General features: G+C 40.6%; 1 protein-coding gene across 2 annotated transcripts in view; it reads right to left on the bottom strand.

The window, feature by feature from the left end:
- PLD1 (phospholipase D1) overlaps positions 1–21,847 on the bottom strand; it is a 173,385-nt gene that overhangs the window by 33,513 nt on the left and 118,025 nt on the right. For both annotated transcript variants that reach the window (XM_034438982.3, XM_034438981.3), the window contains exons 9-15: positions 18,899–19,051; positions 18,587–18,736; positions 15,661–15,744; positions 10,341–10,422; positions 7,134–7,244; positions 4,335–4,541; positions 634–835 (exon numbers count right to left, since the gene is read on the bottom strand). In XM_034438982.3, the coding sequence (XP_034294873.2) occupies positions 634–835; positions 4,335–4,541; positions 7,134–7,244; positions 10,341–10,422; positions 15,661–15,744; positions 18,587–18,736; positions 18,899–19,051 (989 nt within the window). The remainder of the gene's footprint in view (positions 1–633; positions 836–4,334; positions 4,542–7,133; positions 7,245–10,340; positions 10,423–15,660; positions 15,745–18,586; positions 18,737–18,898; positions 19,052–21,847) is intronic.

Genomic DNA, 21,847 nt, shown 5'->3' with positions numbered 1-21,847 from the left:
CTTGAGTTGGATGTATAGTATATATCTGTGATTGTGAACCTATGGCAGGTGTGCCACAGGTTTGCAGGCACGCCAGCCGTTGGCCCAGCCCAGCTCCACCGCGCATATGCGCACGCCTCCCACTGGCCAGCTGGTCTTTGGGTCTCTGCCGCGCATGCATGGGAAGGGCGCATACGTGGGGGCGCTCGCATTGCATTTGGGGGGTTCGCACACATGCATTCCACATGCCCTGTTTTGGGCCTGGAAAGTCTCCTGCATCAACTTGGAAGCCAAAATGGGGCGCAGGGGGGGAGGGAGGAAGTGTGGGCGGCGCTCACATTGCATTTTGGGGGGTTGCGCACACATCTGTGCATTCTTGCGCGCATACGCACACTTTGGCCACTCGGCACCAAAAGGGTTAAACATCACTGGTATATATAATAACCTAAGTGCTGCCCTACATTTATGTTGTCCAGGTTTTCCCTATTTTATGGTGAAATTTAATTAATTGATTTTATTTGAATGTTCATCCACCCAACCATCGATTCATTTTTACATCATCCTGTTGACAAAGTTCTTGAGACTTGTCTTGGAAGGATTTTGACCCTGAAATATGGCACAGAAATACAATGAATAAGTAAAGAAATCACTCACAAGAATCACTGTCTACACTGCTCACACTATCTGCACGATGCATAGTATGTCGATGGAGCTGTCTGTAGATGCTGAATCTGGCAAATTTCTTGGGTCTCCCTACTCCTTTCATTCTTGAAACTTCTGGGGCATCGTCACTGCATCCTTGAAGAGGTGTGGTTATTGGAGTCTCCACCTGAGGTTGAACAGTTTCAGCTAAAGACTTAGGGCAGAAAAAGGACAAATGCGGTTCAATTTTAGTATGTGTTTGTGTATCTATCTTGGTTGCTAAGAATTGACATTTGATTTGATGGTATGTAAATCCATTTTAATCAACATGCGTATTCTGTGTATGCAGAATACGGCACAGGCCTTTATGCATATCCTATAAATGAGGGTATACCAAACTGCAGCATCTGTAAAAGCCATAACGACATTAAAATGAGGACGTACGTTATAATATAATGCAAATAATGCAATCATGTAATAATATCATGACATCTAAGATGAATGTACAAATCATGTCATTTGCTTAAAAACATGATACACTTATCATCACTTGCTCTTCTTGCCCACAGATGCTTTTGGACTAAATGACTCAAAGCTGCTTCCCACGGAAAACGAATCAGTTATGAAGAAGAGCCCTCCTATTTTCATTCAAAAATAATACAGACCCGCAAGAAGTACACTATATATGCTGTTTTTGAAAAGATGGACAAGTTTAAAGTCAGCACATACGTAGATTGAACTGGAAGAGAAACAGAAGTAAATATCCATGCCAATTCTTTGGCCTGGATATTGCAAAACTAGTTTGGGTACCATGGGTTTATACTCAATACATATTTTTCACTGCGTGTTTTCAAAAACAAATATTAGAGGAAACACTTATGCAGTTATTTAAACTACAGTTCTCTTCCACAGATAAAGTCTGGATTGTGAGCCACAAGTCAGAGTGTCTGAATATGTCTAACAGTTGCAACCCCTATAGAACGTTTGCTGCAACCTTGAAACAGCTCCAGCTAGCTCACAACCCCATTAGATTTATCAAGTGATGCTGATGAATGGACAGATGGTTTCATGCATGTGTGTCCACCACTGCAAGGAAACAAGAAATTGGCGTTCTCCAATTCTGGCGAGATCACAACTCTTAATCTAACATTGGCTAAACAGCTGGTACTCTAAGAAATGTAACAGCTAATGTGACATGAAAAAAGTTGTCTGGACTGAGGACTTGTATGCTAAGGTTGATAGGGTTGATGCTAGGATGTCAAACCATGTAGTAGGGCTGTATTATCCTTCTCGCATCCTGGACATAAACTGTTTCAACTCCTACCCTCAAAATGACGCTATAGAGCACTGCAGACCAGAACAACTAGACACAAGAACAGTTTTTCCCCGAATGCCATCACTCTGCTAAACAAATAATTACCTCAACATTGTCAAACTAGTTACTAAATCTGCATTACTATTAATCTTCTCATCGTTCCTATCACCCATCTCCTCCCATTTATGACTATGACTGAAACCTTGTTGCTAATATCCTTAAGATATATATTGACTGTTTCCCTATGACTATCATTAAGTGTTGTACCTTATGATTCTTGACGAATGTATCTTTTCTTTTATGTACACTGAGAGCATATGCACCAAGACAAATTCCTTGTGTGTCCAATCTCACTTGGCCAATAAAGAATTCTATTCTATTCTATTCTATTCTATTCTATTCTATTCTATTCTATTCTGTTCTGTTCTGTTCTGTTCTGTTCTGTTCTGTTCTGTTCTGTTCTGTTCTGTTCTATTCTATTCTATTCTATTCTTTCCTATTACCTATTCCTTTAGCATCTTATGACTATCACTTTGTTGCTTGTGCCTTATGATTTATGTTGATTGCTTTTATTTAGTATCCTATGACTATCATGGAGGGTTGTATCTTATGATTTACGATGACTGTATTTTACGGTTATGGTCATGATTTATCATTTGTTACTTGTATGTACACCAAGCGCTTATGCACCGGAGTCAAATTCCTTGTGTGTCCAATCACACTTGGGCAATAAAGAATTCTAATTCTAAAAAAATAACAATAATAAGACCAGCAGCGCCCCAACTGATCCTGGAAAAGATATTCAGATAGAAACTGAAGGTAGATAGGTATTCAGTTTCTACTGCACCACAGGGTGTCTGCAATCCGCATTAAACTGGCTTATTAGCAGGGAAAACAAAGTGTTAGCAGTGCAGGTTAAAAGGCCCCAGAAATTGGATGCAGGATATCTTGTTTGATAGATACAGCCCTTTATAAAATGATTTCCCAGGAGGTAAGCCTGCCAGAAATCTTAAACCAATTGCTAGGCACCTCCACTGACCCAAGCAGTTGTCTAAATGTCAATCTGAAACAAGTTAGGAGAATTACTTTCTCAATTTCTTGTTGATTTTCAGAAAGTCACAATTTAAAAGGAAGGGAAACTGACCTGATCTGTATGTGTTTATTTTACACAGAGGCAACATTGAGTTCAGAGGATTTGGAGATCGATAAACTGCACAATTTAATTTTGGATGGGAATATTAATAAATTTAGAATCTCTTTAAGAAAAAAGCACAAGCTTTCACAAGCTAAGCAAAATACAAAAATGACTGTGGAAAACAAAAAACAAAAACAAAATCCGATAGACGTCATCCCATGTTCCTTTGCCTTTCTTTTGTGACTTATCAGTTTAAATCAAAACAGGAAAGGATGTTTAAGAGTCATAATTTCCTTGCTGTTTCTTAAATCAACAGTTCTCTAGAACCTGACAGAAAAGTTATAAAAGACAACCCTGCAGATATTTGAGGTATTTGTGAATATAATTTTATCCAGACAAAGTTACCTTGGGAATGTGTACATTAATACATATATGTACTTTAGATAGATAGATAGATAGATAGATAGATAGATAGATAGATAGATAGATAGAATTTTAATTATTAAAAAGTAATAAAATTTAAACACAGAAAACAGCAAACGTAATGGAAGGAAAAACAGAAAACGTTGGGAAAAAGAAAAACAAGAATAAAGAAAACAAAAATATATAAATAAATGAGTTCTAAACCTCCTGACTACAAATAACAACTAATTTAGCAATTCTTCACCCTTATAAAGTTAAATAAATATCTCTTCATCCCATATTCCATCCTTTATCTATAAGCAAACTCATAAAACATTAATCCTAGTGTAAAAAAAAGCCCCCAAAGGGTTTCCAGATCATTGCCAAACAAGTGTGTCTTATTTTAACTGTGATCAAATAAACTCACTTTATATTCCTTCATTTTACTTTTTAAGTCTTGATCTTTAATTCAATTAATTTTTATTTATTTGTATTTCACCTTCATCATTTTCTACACATAACTCAAGACAGCAAATATATCTATTTTCCCTACAAAGTAAGTTGGGTTGGCAAAGATTGACGAGGTGGGACTAGAACTCAGTCTCCTGGTGATTGGTCCAAAGTCACCCAGCCAGCTTTCATGCATAAGGCAGGATTAGAACTCACAATCTTCTGGTTTCTAAAATAGCACCTTAACTGCTTTGCCACACTGATATTAACAGAAACATGTTTTGATAGTGACATTCTCTGAACAAGCTGAATGTAGTACCAATCTCAGAAGTAGCTTCCCTGATTTGTGTAGTCCCACCTCACCATTTTGTGCTTTTCCCTTTGTGTTCAGGCTGCAGAAATCATACTTACAGAAAGATCCACTGAAGACTCAGATTTGGTCGCTGTCATACGTTTTACGCTGCCCACATCTGTCAGTCGGTGCTCATTGTCATCCCATCTGCCATATGCCAAGTCTATGCCACCAACAAAAGCTACGGACTGGTCAATGATCACCAGCTTTTCATGGTGGGCCCATAAATAAACAGTAGAGGACACATGATCAGGATGCCTCATTACCTGGAAAAGAAACACTGACCTTAACATCAAGTGGGTTATAGGTGAATATTTTAATGGTGTAAACCTTAGATCAGAGGTCTTCAAACTTGACAGCTTTAAGACTTGTGGACTTCAACTCCCAGAATTCTCCAGCAGCTGGCTGGAGAATTCTGGGAGTTCAAGTCCACAAGTCTTAAAGCTGCCAAGTTTGAAGACCTCTGCCTTAGATGATCAGAAGTTCCATTTGGATAAATACCGTGTTTCCCCCAAAATAAGACCCTGTCTTATATTTTTTTGAACCCTGAAATAAGCGCTTGGCCTTATTGCCATGCGCTCAAAAGCCTGATTGGGCTTATTATCAGGGGATGTCTTATTTGGGGGGAAACAGGGTAAATATATAAGATTCCCTTTTTGAGCAGGTTTTTCTCCATCGTATTTAAGCAGCATGCTACCACAATTATGTAATCATTCCTAAATTGAGGTGGACTTTCTCATTGGCTAGGTTTAACACCTTCTTGACACTCATCAGTTATGCTCACATGAAACGGGAGCAACTTGGAGTTATTTTGTATTTTACTGTCCCTGATTTATGTCTGGAAGTTGTTATCTCTGTTTCTAGATAAATGCCCTCGTCATTCAGATTCCTTTTACCTGACTAGAACTGTCTGACCATGTTCATTCTGTCAACCTAAATGCAGCCAAAGACGGGTAGATCTCGACTTACAATCATTCATTTAGCAACTGTACGAAGTTACAGAAGCACTGAAAAAAGTGATTTACGGCTAGTTCTTGCACTAACGACAACTGCAGCATCCCCAGAGTTACGTGTTCAGCCAGCCCTTGGCAACCACCCTATATTTATGATAATTGCAGGGTCCCAGGATCATCTACTACTTTCCTAGCTGGCTTCCAACAAGGAAATATTCCCTTAATGACCTCATGATTCCCTTATCAACAGCAGCAATTCACCTAACGACTGCTACGTTAATAAACGTAGCACAAAAAAAAAAAAAAACAGTTGTAAAATAGGGTGTGAGTCATTTAGCAATGGCCTTGCTTAGCAATGGAAATATTGATTCCAACTGTGGCTGTAAGTCAAACATTACCTGTACTATCTACGGAGATTCTCAATCATCCAGATTGTGGTTGTCCCAAAGTTGCATTTCCAAAAGGCAACTGGGCTTTCTTGGTTTTTCCTTGAAAATATTTCGCTTCTCATCCAAGAAGCTTCTTTAGTTCAGAACTGTAGAAATGTCTTGGATGAAAAATGAAACGTTTTCAAAGGGAAAAAACCTAGGAACATCCAACTTTGGGACTGACCTGTACTGTTTTGCTATCTCTAATATTCAATAAGCATTAATAAGAAGCAGTGGTGAAATCCAATTTTTTTTTTACTACCGGTTCTGTGGGCGTGGCTTGGTGGGCATGGCAGAGGAAGGATATTGCAAAATCTCCATTCCCACCCCACTCGGGCAGCCAGAAGTGATATTTGCCAGTTCTCCGAATTGCTCAAAATTTCTGCTACCAGTTCCCCAGAACCTGCTGGATTTCACCCCTGATAAGAAGGATTTATCTGTCTGTCAGTCTGTCTATTTTTAAAGTTTTTTATTTTTATTTCTCACAAAACATATATAAATGTACGATCTCTTTAACCATTCTTATCACACATATTATCTTTTGGTTTCCATATTGGTTCATTCTTCATCCTAAAACTTTAAAATACATTCAGAGTTGCTCTTCCTACCATTCCATATCTTCCTTCTTCCACAACAACCATTCCTCTCCTTCTCCTCTCTTACCCTTCCCTCCTCTATTCTTTTCAACTTTCTTCTTTACTCCTCTCCTTCCCTTTCTCTCCTTCCCCTTCCTTTCCCCCACTCCTCCCCTCTTCCTCTCTTTCCAACCCTGTCTCCTACTCTTATTTCCCCTCCCTTTCTTCCTCTCCTTTTCCCTTTCTTCTCTCTCTCTCTTTTCCTCCCTTCTCCTCTTTCCTTCCTCCCTGTCCCTCTACTCCTCTCCCCCTTCCCTCTCCGTTGTTGTGTCCATTTTCAGTTCAATATTTTGTCAAGATGGTATTCGAGCATCCCCAATTTTATATTTACCCACATTTTCCTTTCAATTTCTTTTCTATTTTGCTGGTTAGATATCTTTTTGCTCAGATAAGCTGATTATTTAGTTCTGTTTAATTACAATTGGCAACATTACATTTTCACAGTTCTGTATAGTGCTGTTTATTTGGAAACAGCATGTTTTATGTATATTTCACTACAGTTTATCCTTGGAATTTCTTTTGATCTGGTCTATTTCTTTTGATCTGGTAATAAAACTGAACCGAAGTATGTGATTTCCTCTAGAAGAATAAACAGGACTGACCTCCTGGCAAGGCCAAAATGACAGAATGGAAACTACTTTATGTGCATCTTTTGGACATATCCTCATAAACATAATAGAACATGCTTTTGAGTACAGCACTAAACCACTATTTCTTCCTGGTCTTGAAGTTGTTTTGTGAATAGAGCAACATTTACTCTATAGAAGTCAACAGCCTCAACATGGAGCAGCTATACCTAAAGATAAATAAACAGTGTAACTGTTATAATGGATACCAAATACCTTAATATTGGGATGCAGGCGCATTAGAGTCCTTTTGGTATATTCACTGTTGATACCCAGAGTGAGTTCTAGTTCTTTGTAGATCATCACAAAGATTTTCACTCCTTGTTGCTGTCAGAAGAAAAAAAAATACCAATCATATTTGATGCATGCAGAATCAACTAAAAGCTTAGCCGAATGCTTTACACCCTTATTTACTCGTTGGGGTTATGCTACAATAGCAATGTGGGCAATCTTTTGTGGGTCAGGAGTTGCATTTAGAAAAATGGATCTTAAGAAGAAATGTGATGCTGGTAATGACCCAAAGTAAGTAGGATTGCCTCAGTGGTGAAATTCAATTTTTTTTTACTACCGGTTCTCTGGGTGTGGCTTGGGCATGGTGTGGCTTGGTGGGCATGGCAGGGGAAGGATACTGCAAAATCTCTATTCCCACCCCACTCCAGGGGAAGGATACTGCAAAATTCCCATTCCCTCCCCACCCCTGGGGGAAGGATATTGCAAAATCTCCATTCCCTCCCCACTCTGGGGCCAGCCAGAGGTGGTATTTGCTGGTTTTCCAAACTACTCAAAATTTCCGCTACCGGTTCTCCAGAACCTGTCATACAGTATATGTTTTGTGAACAGACCAGCAAGCCTTCCTGCAGCAAGCATTTTGTAAGTGTGCCCAGGATGAGGTGTCAAAATTCCAGATGAGCTCACTAAGTATTCCAAAACACGGTTCTTTCTATGTTCCTTGGATGCCGGTAAACATTATCCTAATCTAAAATAACCATGAAATTTAGCAACCTGTGCATGGTTAAAAAAAAAAAACCCAGCTAAATTCAAAATTAAGACTAAAAAAATATCAGCTTAAAATCTGAGATCTGGAAGCAGAGCAATCCAAGAGACTTCAATTGTGACATGACCTTTTCTCCCTTTTGCCACAATAAAATTATTGTTATGCTTGCCAGAAGTGTATCAATGATTTGATTGCCATCCCAAGGTGATATTCTAGGATGGGATCATCCTTGCCACAAAAGGAATAATTCTTTCCGACCTACAAGAACTCAAAGCATACCTTGTCCACATTGGCAAAAGTATTTTATAAAGACGACAGAAAGCTTCCATTTAAGTAATCAGTCACCTCAAGCTCAATAACAAGGCACATGTTAAGCCCTCTCCTAATTAGACCTATATTCTTGGAGAAGATCAATGCCTACCATTAGCAATTTAATGAGTATCCATTTCGAACACAGACAAATAGAATATATCACATCACACTGAGATCATCTCTCTGGAAAGTCAATTTATACTGTTTCTGCTCATACCACTGATGTCCCTTGGAACAGGCCAAAAGAGATGATCACACAGGATGCAGATAGCATTTAGACCTAAATTCCCTTCAGTTTGCAATGAGAGTTTCTAGAGTGCAGATGCCTTCAAAGTGAACATGGGAAAATGCTCAAAATTGAACAGTGTTGTCACCTACAATCAAGGAGAGGTTTAGGAAGGAGGAATTTCCTATCCTTGACAATATTCAGGGGTTTGGAACAGAGGTCAAGGAAACAATGAAAATGAGACAGGAGGTCATAGGAAAGGGAGATGGGCCTAAAAAAGAACAGCCCACTGAAGCAAACTCCTCTCTACTTCTGAACTCAGTCCAGGAAATATAATGAAGTTTAAGCAATGAGCTCTGGGGCTGTAGTATAAATGCATCTAAAGATAACTACTTCACTTTTACAGGAGCTTGGCATACCTCTGGAAGGAAGGAAGGAAAGAAGGAAGGAAGGAAGGAAGGAAGGAAGGAAGGAAGGAAGGAAGGAAGGAAGGAAGAAAGAGTTATTATTCAGGCAAATGCTGGGTTCATATAACAAAATGGTTAGATTATGCTTCAGTGTGTCATCAAAATCTAAACAACTGAATTAGATAAATAATGGTTATGTTAACCACAGATTAGGATGAAACACAAAGATAAACTAAAACATACAATACAACAAGAGCCTGTAGTACAGTGGACTAAGCACTGTTATTAACATCTGCTGCTTGCAATTACTGCAAGTTCAAATCTCACCAGGCTCAAGGTTGACTCAGCCTTCCATCCTTTCAAAGGTAGGTGAAATGAGGGCCCAGATTGTGGGGGCAATAAGCTGACTTTGTATAAATATACAAAAGTATGAAGGCTATTGCTTAACGCATTGTAAGCCGCCCTGAGTCTCCGGAAAAGGGTGGCATATAAATTAAAGCAAAAAAATAAATAAATAAAAATTTCCCTCTGTGTATTTATATGATTATGTATGTGTATAAACACACATACACAGAAAGAGCTAACCCACATTTTCTCCACTAATACACAAATGCATAAGTAGACAACATATTCCTAAGAAAACACAGGCAAAACCTCTATGGCATCTGATATACCATCTGGATACTGGCAAAAAAGAACAGAAAGAAACAAATCTGGAACTTACTATGTATGCCATAATTATTTTAACTGATTACCAGATTGATGCTGACTTTTCCTACAAATGTAGCATACTAGTGTGAGTCATCATCCAAACAGCCTAGAATACTGCATTAACATAGGCCATAATGAAAGTTTATGGTGCAACATGTTGGGCAGCTCAAAAACTGAATTAACTAATTAATTCAGTTATCTGCAGTACCATTCACCCAAGACACAATATTTGTTTATTGTGCAAAGGCTATCCATTACATCAGTGATGGCTAACCTTTTCTGGACTGAGTGCCGAAAGCGTGTGCATGCGCCCAAACCCCCAAAGCGCATGTGCCATGCCCTCGTGCACCCCACCCTCGCATGTGCCATGCCCCCACACATGCGCGCATGGCCCCCCCACGTGCCCTGCCCCCAAGGAAGTGCATGTGGCCTCCCGCATGTGCCCGCCTCCGCACAGCCCCTGTGCATGCATGGCAGAGACCCGAAGACCAGTTGGCTGGTGGGAGGCACATGCACATGTGCAGCGGACCTGAACTGGAGCGACGGCTCGTGTGCCCACAGAGAGGGCGCTGTGTGCCACCTCTGGCATGCGTGCCATAGGTTCGCCATCACGGCACTACATTTTCACTTCACTTATCTAAGAGTGTTGAGTGAATACAGGTAGTCCATCATGAATGCAGCCATACCTTGAGTCCCTGCCTGAAAAATGAGAGATATCTCTATTCTATTATCTTTTGCAGCTTTGTAAGGCTTGAAAAATACTGTACACTTACAGCCTTCCGCCTCAAAATGCAATCCAATCTCCAGCGATTGCCTTCGACCACAGGCCGCTTCATAAATATTTCAGGGCTCAGCCTGTAAAAAAAAAGTAGAAGAGAAGTAAGCTTGGCTGAAAAATACACTAGTGAACTTTTCTCAGTCCACTTTACTACACTTTCTGGAATGAACACAAGCAGATGCCCCAATCCACGCAGTTAAAAGAGAGAGTTCGCCAGCAAAGAGGACTCTGATTTCTTTCTATTACAATATAAAACAGCAACGCCTCCTTAAGGCTGAAAGTCTTTTTCAAGTGTTGCTGTGCCCCCCAATAGGATATATAACCACTCTGAGTGGGGAAATTGTTCTGTTTCCTAGGTTTTAGAGGCTATTTGTCTTACATATTTTATTTATCATTCTATTTTTTTAATAAAAAATATTTGAAAGGAAAAATACAAACAACTTTGGAGATGGACACTGTTTTATTCTTTTTTCTCAAAGCTGGAGGGGGGGGGAAACATTCTCCCTCATGGTTGCCTACAAATACAAGCAGCACATGAAATGGCACTGGGCCTGTATGCTGAGGAAAAATTAAACCATTTCCTCAGGCGTCTTGGTGTAAGCAAGCTAGGGAAATGACATAATTCTTAAATAGTAAAGGAGGGTGTCTAAGTTTTGTGTAAAAGCAATGAGCAGTCACAGTGCATTTTTATTACAATTTTTCAAATTATAATTATAATTAGGAAAATCTGAAGGCCCGCTCTGGATGGCCACTCTGGAATTGTGATAGTCAACTGATGTGCCACATGGAATCAATCTAACAGGTTTAAAAAAATAAGGGCCACCACCTTCATACTGTAGGTATTCTTCCACAGATGTGATTACTGCTGGTAGTCTCAAAATACTAAGGACATTACATGAATACGTCCTCCACTGGACAAATAGACCAAACCAGCACCCAGCCTGTAATTTGTTCCCCCTCCATATTCATGCTGTTTTCATTTAAAGGTTACAAAATAATCTGAGGTGTTGCTATGAAAGAAAAAGCTGAAAAGCTGCCATGGTGCCATTCCTTTATTTAATACTACTACTACTGTTACTGCTACTACTACTACCATATTTCCCTAAAAATAAGACTGGGTCTTATATTAATTTTTGCTTCAAAAGACGCATTAGGCCTTAGTTTCTGGTTAGGTCTTATTTCCAGGGAAATATGGTACTAAATGCATCCGTCTGGCTGACGAGCTTAACTGGAGCTTATTTTTTTGGGTAGGGCTTATATTGAAAGCATCCTGAAAAATCATGCTAGGGCTTATTTTCTGGTTAGGTATTATTTTTTGGGAAACATGGTAAACAATAATAGTAGTAGTAGTAGTAGTAGTAATAATAATAATAATAATAATAATAATAATAATAATAAGTAGTAGTAGTAGTAGTAGTAGTAGTAGTAGTAATAGTCTCAATTATCTATAACTAACTAGGAAAAGAAAGGACACAGAATAGGTAATCCAAATAAAATCAATTCTTCATGGCAAAATATCATTGAAAAAGACAATTTTTATGCTAGGGATCATTAGGAAAGGGACCAAAAAAACAACACCTGCCAATACTGTAATGCCTTTAACATCTGTGGAATTCTATATATAATCCTAGGTCACCATATTAGTATGGAGAGAATGAATCAGAATGATCTGGAGGCATCAGTATGTTACCTATGGGAAAAGATTAGGACATCTGCCCTTGTTAGCTATGCCGGCGTCCCGGTATAGCCAGCTGGTGCCATCGCTGGTTATTGGGGGCGAATCACTGGCCCCCACGGAAAGGGCCTGCAACTTGAGCGTCCTCCTGGATGCACGGCTGTCTTTAGAAGAGTATACGATGGCCGTGGCCAGGGGGGCTTTCTATCAGGTTCGCCTGATACGCCAGTTGCGCCCCTTTCTAGATCAGGACTCCTTACGCACGGTCACTCAAGCACTCGTCACTTCTCGTGTGGACTATTGTAACACTCTCTACATGGGGCTCCCTTTGGGGTGCACCCGGAGGCTCCAACTGGTGCAAAATGTGGCCGCGCAGGGGATTATGGGAGCGACGGGGCGCTCCCACGTGACACCTCTCCTGTGCGAGCTGCATTGGCTTCCGGTGGACTTCCGGGTGCGCTTCAAGGTGTTGGTGACCACCTTTAAAGTGCTCCATGGCTTAGGGCCAGGGTACTTATGGGACCGCCTTCTGCCACCAATTGCCTCCCACCGCCCGGTTCGCTCCCACAGAGAGGGCCTCCTCAGGGTGCCGTTGGCCAGACAATGTAGGCTGGCGACCCCCAGGGGGAGAGCCTTCTCTGTAGTAGCACCTACCCTCTGGAACGATCTACCCCCAGAGATACGAGTGATCCCAGACCTCCCGACTTTTCGTCGGGCCCTAAAAACCTACTTTTTCCAGTTAGCCGGGGTGGCCTGATTCCATGTTGGTTTTAACTGATTTTTAATTGAAATGTTTTAAATTATGGGCCAAATTTCATTTAATTATTTTTAAAAATTATTTTAACTTTTGTGTACAAATGTTTTTATTTTGGCTGTTCACCGCCTGAGTCCGAAAGGAAAAGGGCGGTATACAAATCTAATAAAAGATAAAGAAAGATAAAGATAAAAAAAAGTAAGCAATTGAGGTAATTGAGGTGTAAGAATCATACATGGCATGGAGAATATGTAAGAGGGGAAGTTTTCTCCTTTTCAAAAAGCTCTAGGAACAGAAATCATCCAAAAAAGTGATTGATGAGAATTTCAGAGGAGGCAAAAACACATTAATGAGTGAAATTCATGACTATGTGACATGATGGTAACAGGTCTACGACATGGCCAACTCGCCACAGCCAACTCGCCATTGCCAACTTGCCATGGCCAACTCACTGAAGGACAGGAGTTACACTAATATCAAATAAAAGTTGGAACAGAAGCATTAAAGAAAGGTTGCCAAAGGAGGGACAAAATAAATGTCCCTTTGTTAAATTAAAATAATTTTAAATACTTAAATTGAATTGTTGAATTCTTCTGCAGTGAATTGGCCCATGGCGAGTTGGTCATGGCAAGTTGGCTGTGGCGAATTGTCCCATTCCGGGTGGCGACCATTAATGTGGAAGCTTTGAGCAGGGATTGGGTAATTCCATGTCAGTTATGAAGAATCTATGTTATATCCAAACTGGAGAAAACAGCTCTAAATACCAGCTGTAGGGTAACAATGGTGGCAGAGATTTATGTTACCATCAAGCATTAACCCCAATGCATCTAGGCCTCAGCCTAATCCTAATTCTTGCTTTAATCACTCTAAAGACCTTTCGTCCATTCTAGAGCAAATACTGGCATTAAGATATTAGGGAGGAAAACATCTGAATTATATTATATACATTTTTGGATTAGTGCCACGAGTTTTCCTCCTTCCCTCTTGTTTCAAAGTGCCACAGGTCTTTGGGGGTCATATTTTTATACTCCACATTTCCCACCTCCCAACAAATAGGCCACAACCGTCCTTGATGCTCACAACATTCACGCAGATGAGAAAAATAAGTCATCTAAAGTTTTTCAAAGTTACGATCCTATGTTTTAAAATTCACTAATACTTTCCAGTTCTCTTTGACAAATTTGATACCTGCCAATACAACAAGTTTTGCAGTTTTCATTTATTCAGTAATATAGTCCAGTTTATCGTTTCTTTGTCTGAAGGTGGAAGCTGAACAGGGTTAAGTTTAATCAGTTCTGGGATGGGAAACCACTAAAAAAATTCCAGGGTTTAAAGATTAAGCTTGAAAGCTACAAAAATTTCCCATAAGATAGCAACGGAAAATCATGTCTGTACTGTTATTGATTGAGACATATCCATGATGTCACCAGAAGCTCAGCTCAGCATTATCTTCACTTTTTATTACAAGATTAGATAGACTTTTTATTACAAGATTAGTTTATATGTGAATAAAACCAACAAGTATGACTTTAAAAGTTCATATTTATATGGGGACCTGGCTTGGGTCTAAACAGTCAGCTGAGAATCCAGTCTATAAGCACTGTGGTTGTTTGTTGTTGAGCAAAGTAATGCCAGGCCAGATGTCTCTATTCCCTACTGCTTCACACCTCTTCTCCTAATCCTGTAAAACAACAGCTTCTTCTATTCCAGGGGTGTCAAACTGTATTTCTTTGAGGGCCGGATCAGCACTGTAGTTTTCTTCTACCAGCTGGCGGGGGTGGGGGGGACAGTGGGGAGCGAGGGTGAGATGAGACGGATGCCTCCTGCAACACTTTACCATCCAAAAAGGTGGGTGCACAGCCTCCCGCACCTTATTTTCGCCCTCCAGGGCCTCCTGCAGAAGTTTGCTGGCCGAAAGCCCCCATGCGGCCCATTTTTGGCCATCCGAGTGCTGCTGGAGGCTGTGGGGGCTGAAAATGGGCCATTTTCAGCCCGTTTTTGGTGGCAGAGGCACCGCGGGCCGGTCCTTTGATATTCCCAAGGTGGCCCTGCCGGCCTTGAGTTTGTCATCCCTGTTCTATTCCCTTCTCTCCCTCCAATTATTCTTTTTGTGCCTCGGGTCTCTTAATTTACAGGTAGTCCTCGACTTATGACCACAACTGAGCCCAAAATTTATGTTGTTAAGTGAGACATTTGTGAAGTGAGTTTTGCCTCATTTTATGACCTTTCTTGCCTCAGTTGTTAAGTGAATGACTGCAGTTGATAATTTAGTAACCCTGTTGACAAGTGAATCTGACTTCCCCATTGACTTTGCTTGTCAGAAGGACGCAAAAAGTGATCGCATGAGCCGGTGGACACAGCAATGGTCATAAGTATGAACCAGTTGCCAAGCATCTGTATTTTGAGCACACGACTATGGGGCTGTTACAAAGGTTGCAACTGTGAAAAATGGTCATAAGTCACTTTCTTCAGTGCCGTTGATCACTAAATGAACTGTTGTAAAGTGAGGATTACCTGTACATGCTAAATGTTCAAGAAAGGCCAATAAGAGACTTTTGATTTTCATTTCTTTTTCCCCCATGCAAAAGAGACAAGTTGAAAAGGAATCAGTACATTAAAGTGATTTCTGTTAAATTAAAAGTTTTCATTGGTTCGTCTTTGTTTCCTTAGCCAAGTGTCCTGAAAAGACCTTTGCAGCAAAGCCTTACTTATTCTCTGCCTCTTCCTCTAAGATGTTGCCAAACCATCTGGTCCCGCTGTTAAGTTTCCATGTGAAAGGACCTAACAGTGCCACATTATAATTATATATTCTAGAAAGTACCTTGAGAGGCTAGAAGGAGGCTGAGCAGGAAGGGTGGAATCTGATCATGTCAGTTAAATACTAACCACCAATCTGTGATGAAAATCTCTTCCTTGGCAGCTTCCATGGCATTTGCTATGTCTTCAAAGTACCCCTTGGCATTGACATACCTAGAAGCAAATGACAACATCACACAAACAGGCAGGACTGGAAATCCGGAAGCAAAAGGTAACGATATATAGGACTTTTGGTTTTTTTTTTGTTTTATTATTGGAAGCAGTACCAAAAACGAGGAAATGCCCCTCAAAAATGAAAGAAGTGAAAATGATTAGGGGACTAGAACATCTTCCTAGTCAGGAAAGATGGAAGCAATAAGTGTAGGACTTTTTGCAGAAAAGATTCTAGCAATAACTGTAGGGTTTTTTTTACCCTACAGCTATAAAGATGTGTTGAAAAACAAACATAATGGAGATATGTGAAACCACGCATGGTGTGGAAAATGTGGAAGGTTTTTCTCTCTCGCTCTCATTTCACAGTCTTTAACCTTGGGTTCATCCACTGAAAATAAACGCTAAAGAAATTCAAAGGCAAAGAAAAGATTGCTTTATCCATAGATAGTAATACTGTGGGAAATTGCTGTCATTAAACATGACAATGACCAGCAGTTTTGGTGTTTTAAAAAGGAATTTATACAATTCAGGGAAATTAGGGCTGGGCAGCTACATACGATCCAGGGGTGGGTTCTAAAACGTTTTACTACCAGTTCTGTGGGCGTGGCTTATTGTGTGGGCGTGGCTTGGTAGTCATGTGACAATTCTTTAGGATTTAGCAGAGGTACTGGTCTACCAGGCTTTTAACTGCTTGCAGAACTGTACCGGTCTACTCATTTGTTTTTGGAGGCACCAGTCTACCCATTTGTTTTTGGAGGCACCGGTCTACTCATTTGTTTTTGGAGGCATCGGTCTACTCATTTGTTTTTGGAGGCACCGGTCTACCACCACACTGCCTTTTAACACTGATCAGCTGTAGGGCAGCCCTTTGAAGCCCCACGGCAAGAGTTTAAACAGTTTTTTTCCTTCTAGTCGATCGGCTAGGACTCGGGAGGCAGCAATAGAATGGGGGCGGGGCCAAATAAAAGGTAAGAATAACGTGGGTAAGGGAAGCGGGAGGGCCCAGCTCCCGAACAAAGAGAACTGGTTCGGTGACGTCATATCATCACCTCTACCGGCTCGGCCGAACTGGGCCGAACCGGGAGGAACCCACCACTGATAAGATCATTGAATCTCAGTAGAATATTTAAACAGCAATTGCTAAAAAGCAACAGTATAAGAGGTATAATATTTAATCAGTACCTGCTGGAGACCAACAGTAGAAGAGGGCCACTGACCTTGAGCACACTTTTGAGTTTTATGGCTACACCTATGCTGCTATGCTAAACGGAGACCAGATGCAGTTATTATGGTTTTAAAGGGGTGTGATCAGTAGTGGGATTCACTGATTGTAACAACTGGTTCGGTGCGCGCGCTTCGGCACATGCACATTACGATCGAAATTAACCTTCTACTGAATCCAGAGTGAGTAAAACAGCTGAGGCGTGGCAATCCGCTCTGCCGCGCCTATCAGCTGGGTTTAAAACAAAAGAAATATAGGTAGGTTATAGCGCAGGGGCGGGCAGGCGGGCCCATCTGATCATTGGAGCGAACCGGTTTACTCTCAGCTGATTGTTGGAGATATCGGTATGCCTGAATCGGTCAGAACTGGCTGAATCCCACCCCTGGGTGTGATAAACAAGTCAATGATTAACCAATCATCATCATCTCCTTTTAATGACCCCATAATCCCTTGTGGGGTGGAGTCTGGGCAACTGAATGGAGCTGAGTGTTTACTGGCCGGATGCCCTTCCTGTCGCCAATGCGGAGTTTTTTTCCAGATATATTCTAAGTGTGCCCAGAGAGAGAAATATCTGCCTCTACCTAGGATCGAACTCGCAGCCTCCTGATTGTGAGGCGAGAGCTCCACCTCTAGGCCACTCCACCACTCAGGTCAATGGTTAACCAATGTTCTAATATAAATCAGAACACAATCCTCGTAGCTATTTTTTATTTATTTTATTTATTAAATTCAGAGACCACCCCAAGTTAAAAGCCGGAGGGAGCAGCCTCAAGTCACCAGGCTCCTCCAGGATTACATGCTGCTCAGGCTCAGGTTTTCAAACTCTTCAGGAAGGTCAGAGTGCAGGGGCCAACCTCACCTCATGGGGCAAGAGGTTACATACAGTGGGGGCAAAGGCAGAGGAAACTTTTCTTTTGTCTGAAAAAACAGAAGTACTTTGTAACTCTGACTTTATCATCAGATGGAGATTTAAGTCCTTCAGGTATGGCTCATCCACATTCATGAGCATCCTGAGGACAATTGTTGTCCCTTGGAAAACTGTTGCTATACAAGCACAGAAATGCTGCTGGTTTAGATTTGACCACAGATATCAGGGTTGCTACTTCTGCCCTGTCCCCGCCCTCCCCAAAAGCCTAGCAACGTTTCTTGCATTATGGGAAGAATTGCCACAGGTGACTCATCACCAATAAAGCCATCTGCATGCAAAAGGCTGTGTGGGTGGGTGGGTGCGTATCTGTATGTGTCTGTCTGTCTCTCATCTCTCTCTCTCTCTCCATCTATCATTTATCATAAAGTATGACTTGTGCATCATAACATCAACCTGCAAACAATGTGACTAACGCATTTGGAACAGATACCATGATGCAAATACATAATTGCATCATTAGTGCGATGCCCTCCATGACACATGTTGTTTTTCTACAGACTGTCTTGCTACAGACTAGACTCAACCTTGACAACTTTAACAAGTGTGGACATTAGAAATCCCAAGCCACAATGCTGACTGGAATTCTGGAAGTTGAACTCCACACCTCTTAACAGCGGCTAAAGTTGACTGCTACAGATACCTACAGGCATATGCCATCAGCAGCTATTAAACAATGGAAGGTCTTCTCTTACCACTTGACTAATGTGTTCTCCTGGATGGCTGCGTAGGAACCAAATCTGTGATGTTTGAGGAAGTTCTTGCCATTTTTCTGAATGAATTCTTCTATTCCTTGGCACCACCAGAGAGCATGTCTGTAGCTGTTGCACTTCAAAATCAGTGACCTGGACAGGAAACAAACATTCGGCTTTATCTCTTCTTCACCTGTACACAATCACCATTTGCCATAAGCAACCAGCAGAAAACTTGCAATTTGGAACACGTTGAATCAGAATGCTCGACATTGCAGAGGGAGATAATCATGTGGTACTATATGAACTTCTCACCTGGAAAGATTATCAATCCGTAACCCATATTTAGTTTCTGTCTCCTTCTTGCCAATCTTTATGCTGAATTCTTTATCAACCAGGAGGACGAAAGAAATAGCTCCACTGTCTGGCTTCATATACAATAAGAAAGACTCTTTTACCACTAACCACCTGGGGAAGGAATACAAGTAGAAAAAAACCCCCAGTAGATTATGTTTATAACTTAATCATATTAACATTTAAAGCATTTCATCCATGTTTGCTACATTCCCAACAATACTTTTTCCCCAGACTGTTCCTAAAGCAACACAATTTGCCTGCTGCGTACTTTTTTTCTGTATCACGTTTTCTGTGAACTGCTTTACTTTTAACATAATCCATTTTAGACAAGCTAAAACATAATTATAGTTATTCCTCTTCTGAAGAGAATGCAGGTAGGCAATTTCCAGACTCAGTTCACTGAGGTGTAACAACAGCGGTAAGTATGGTTAAAACCCTCCCAGTTTAGAGTTGTTAAGTAACCAATGAATCATCTAAACCAGCTTTGTCTAACCTGACCCTTAAGACTTTATTTATATTTATATACTTGATTCTCACAAGAGTTCAACTTACTTTTAGGTTACTGATTTTCATTTAACAAAAAAAAAAAAAAAAAAAAAATCTAGCAACTACATAGTAAGCCAAGATATTGTTGCCTTGGTTGTATGTGCAGCGTAATGTCACGTTAAGACCATAATTCCCCAAACTTCTAATTGCCTGGATATACTCTCAAATATATGTTAATTAAATATTTAAAAGATGCATTCACAGAACCTACTAATTTTGGTTAGTTGCATTCATATAGAAACCATTAATTTTGGTTCATTCATTTTGATGTTCGATTGTGGCTTAATGTATTATTTAGCTAGTTCTTTAATTTATGGTTCCTTGTATAGTCTTTTTTTTTGTTTGTTTGCCTTCAAGTTACCGTTGACTCCTGGCAATTGCCTGGGCAAGTCCCTCAGTTTTCTTGGCAAGATTTTGGAAATGGTTTGCTGTTGCCTTTTTCCTAGGGCTTGAGAGACCGTGACTGGCCCAAGGTCACCCAGCTGCCTTTGGGTCTAACGTAGAGACTAGAACTCACTGTCTCCCAGTTTCTAGCCCGATACCTTAATCATTACACCAAACTGGCTCTTGGAGAAACCCAGGGAATGAGTTAATTCAGCACCATGGTCTATAGTTCTCCTTTTTGTGTGGGAGTCAGCTGAGTCACCCTGGGCTGGTCATTGCTTCTACGTGCTAATTAGCATCCACCACGAAACTCTTCACTGCATCCCCTGTTACTAACTTTGCTACAAGAACTAGGTGTGTACAAGAAACCATATGGGTCAAATGCAAAGAAAAATAACAGGCTAGGAATTCTGAAGTTGGATAGCCCCAACATAACACTCTGAGCTGGCAGTATGATGTGGAAGCCTGACCTGAGATGACATTTTTATGAATGCATTCTTCAGGAAAAAAAAAAATCTTTGGGGGCCACTGTGCTAAGAGATAGCAATCTTACAAAAGAGACAGCTTCTATCCCTGAACTAAGGGTCTTACTCAACTAAGGGTAATCCAATTCCCAGTTACAAGGATGTACCTTTGTAAATGTGACCGCTTTTTGTTACATTTTCTAAAGCAAACCAGAACTGATCTTCCAAATCTGAAATACGGGTGTCCATCTTTGGAGACTTGTGGATTTCAATTTCAACATGTTGGCTGGGGAATTCTGGGAATTGAAGTCCACAAGTCTTAAAGTTGCCAAGGTTGGTCACCCCTGGTTTAGCAGCACCTTTCCCCCACCCCCAAACAATGTGGCAGTCAGAATGTTGAACTGAACTGAATACTTTAGTGGCCAAGTCTGATTAAAGATACAAGGAATTTGCCTCTGGTAGAGAAGCATTCAGTGTATTTGCAAGTCAACGGAGAAAATAATAACTCAAAAGGTAAACAAAAATGCTAAATTCAGTCTGACTGTATCACAAATCATAATAGGCACCTGCCTATCTCAGGGCCTTGGAAAGGAGTTCATAGGTAGACAAAAGTGTTAAATCCAGTCTGAATATCTGGCTGACTGTGTGATGAACCATAATACCAATAAAAGGGGGAAGTAAAGAAAATAATAAAAGGAATAAATAATAATACTATTGCCACACTCTATGGGTTGATATAGATACATATTAGATAACTGAGAATTAGGTGTTTCCACCGTATACTTCTGTAGCTCTATAGACTTTGTCATTATCTCAATTTAATGTGGGTGGTTTTTTCTGCCCCCTGGACTTTTTAATTGGACTAAAGTTTGTTTGTTCCTTTCTGCTCTGCATTGGTGAGTTTTGTGAAGGAACTCTATGTCTTTTCTCTATTGCTCCAATTTTGCAATTCAGAAATGACATTTCCACCCTAGCCAAGTGGAGCGAAATATTCCAGCCTGACACTTTTCATATCCATGCAAGCCAGGTTGAAATTTTCCAAGGCAATAATTAGTTGCTAAGCTCTTCAGTGACTCACTGGATCGTCTGAGCCTTAATGCTGGAAATGACTCAGAAAAGTCACATTCGCCATGGTGCTCTGTTAACATAAACCACCATTCAGTCTAGGATTTGATTCAACAAAACAGTATTCGATGTTTGTTTGGCTAGTGATTCCTGACCTCCACTTTCTGGAGCACGTTGTTTGGAAATGCTTCCGCCCATCATTATAGACTCAACACTTTAAAACTCAGGTGTTACTGTAAAAGTTGTTTATAAAAACACACCGACTTAATTCCATTAAAGTTTATAAAAAGGAGACTGCAAGTTTAGCTTTGAAAAGGTGAATTGCTAAGCAACAGGCTGTGCAGCAACGAGAGAGAGAGTGTGGGGGGGGAGAGGGAGAGAGCGCACATGCATGTACATGCACACACACACAGAGGAGGGGGTGGGAGGGAGAGACCAATGAGGTAGA

The sequence above is a fragment of the Pantherophis guttatus genome, chromosome 6 (genome assembly GCF_059756535.1).
Source record: "Pantherophis guttatus breed Tessera chromosome 6, ASM5975653v1, whole genome shotgun sequence".
Taxonomy (NCBI): Eukaryota; Metazoa; Chordata; class Lepidosauria; order Squamata; family Colubridae; genus Pantherophis; species Pantherophis guttatus.
Note: the sequence above shows the minus strand (reverse complement) of the source record. Positions and strands in the feature narration are given on the sequence as shown.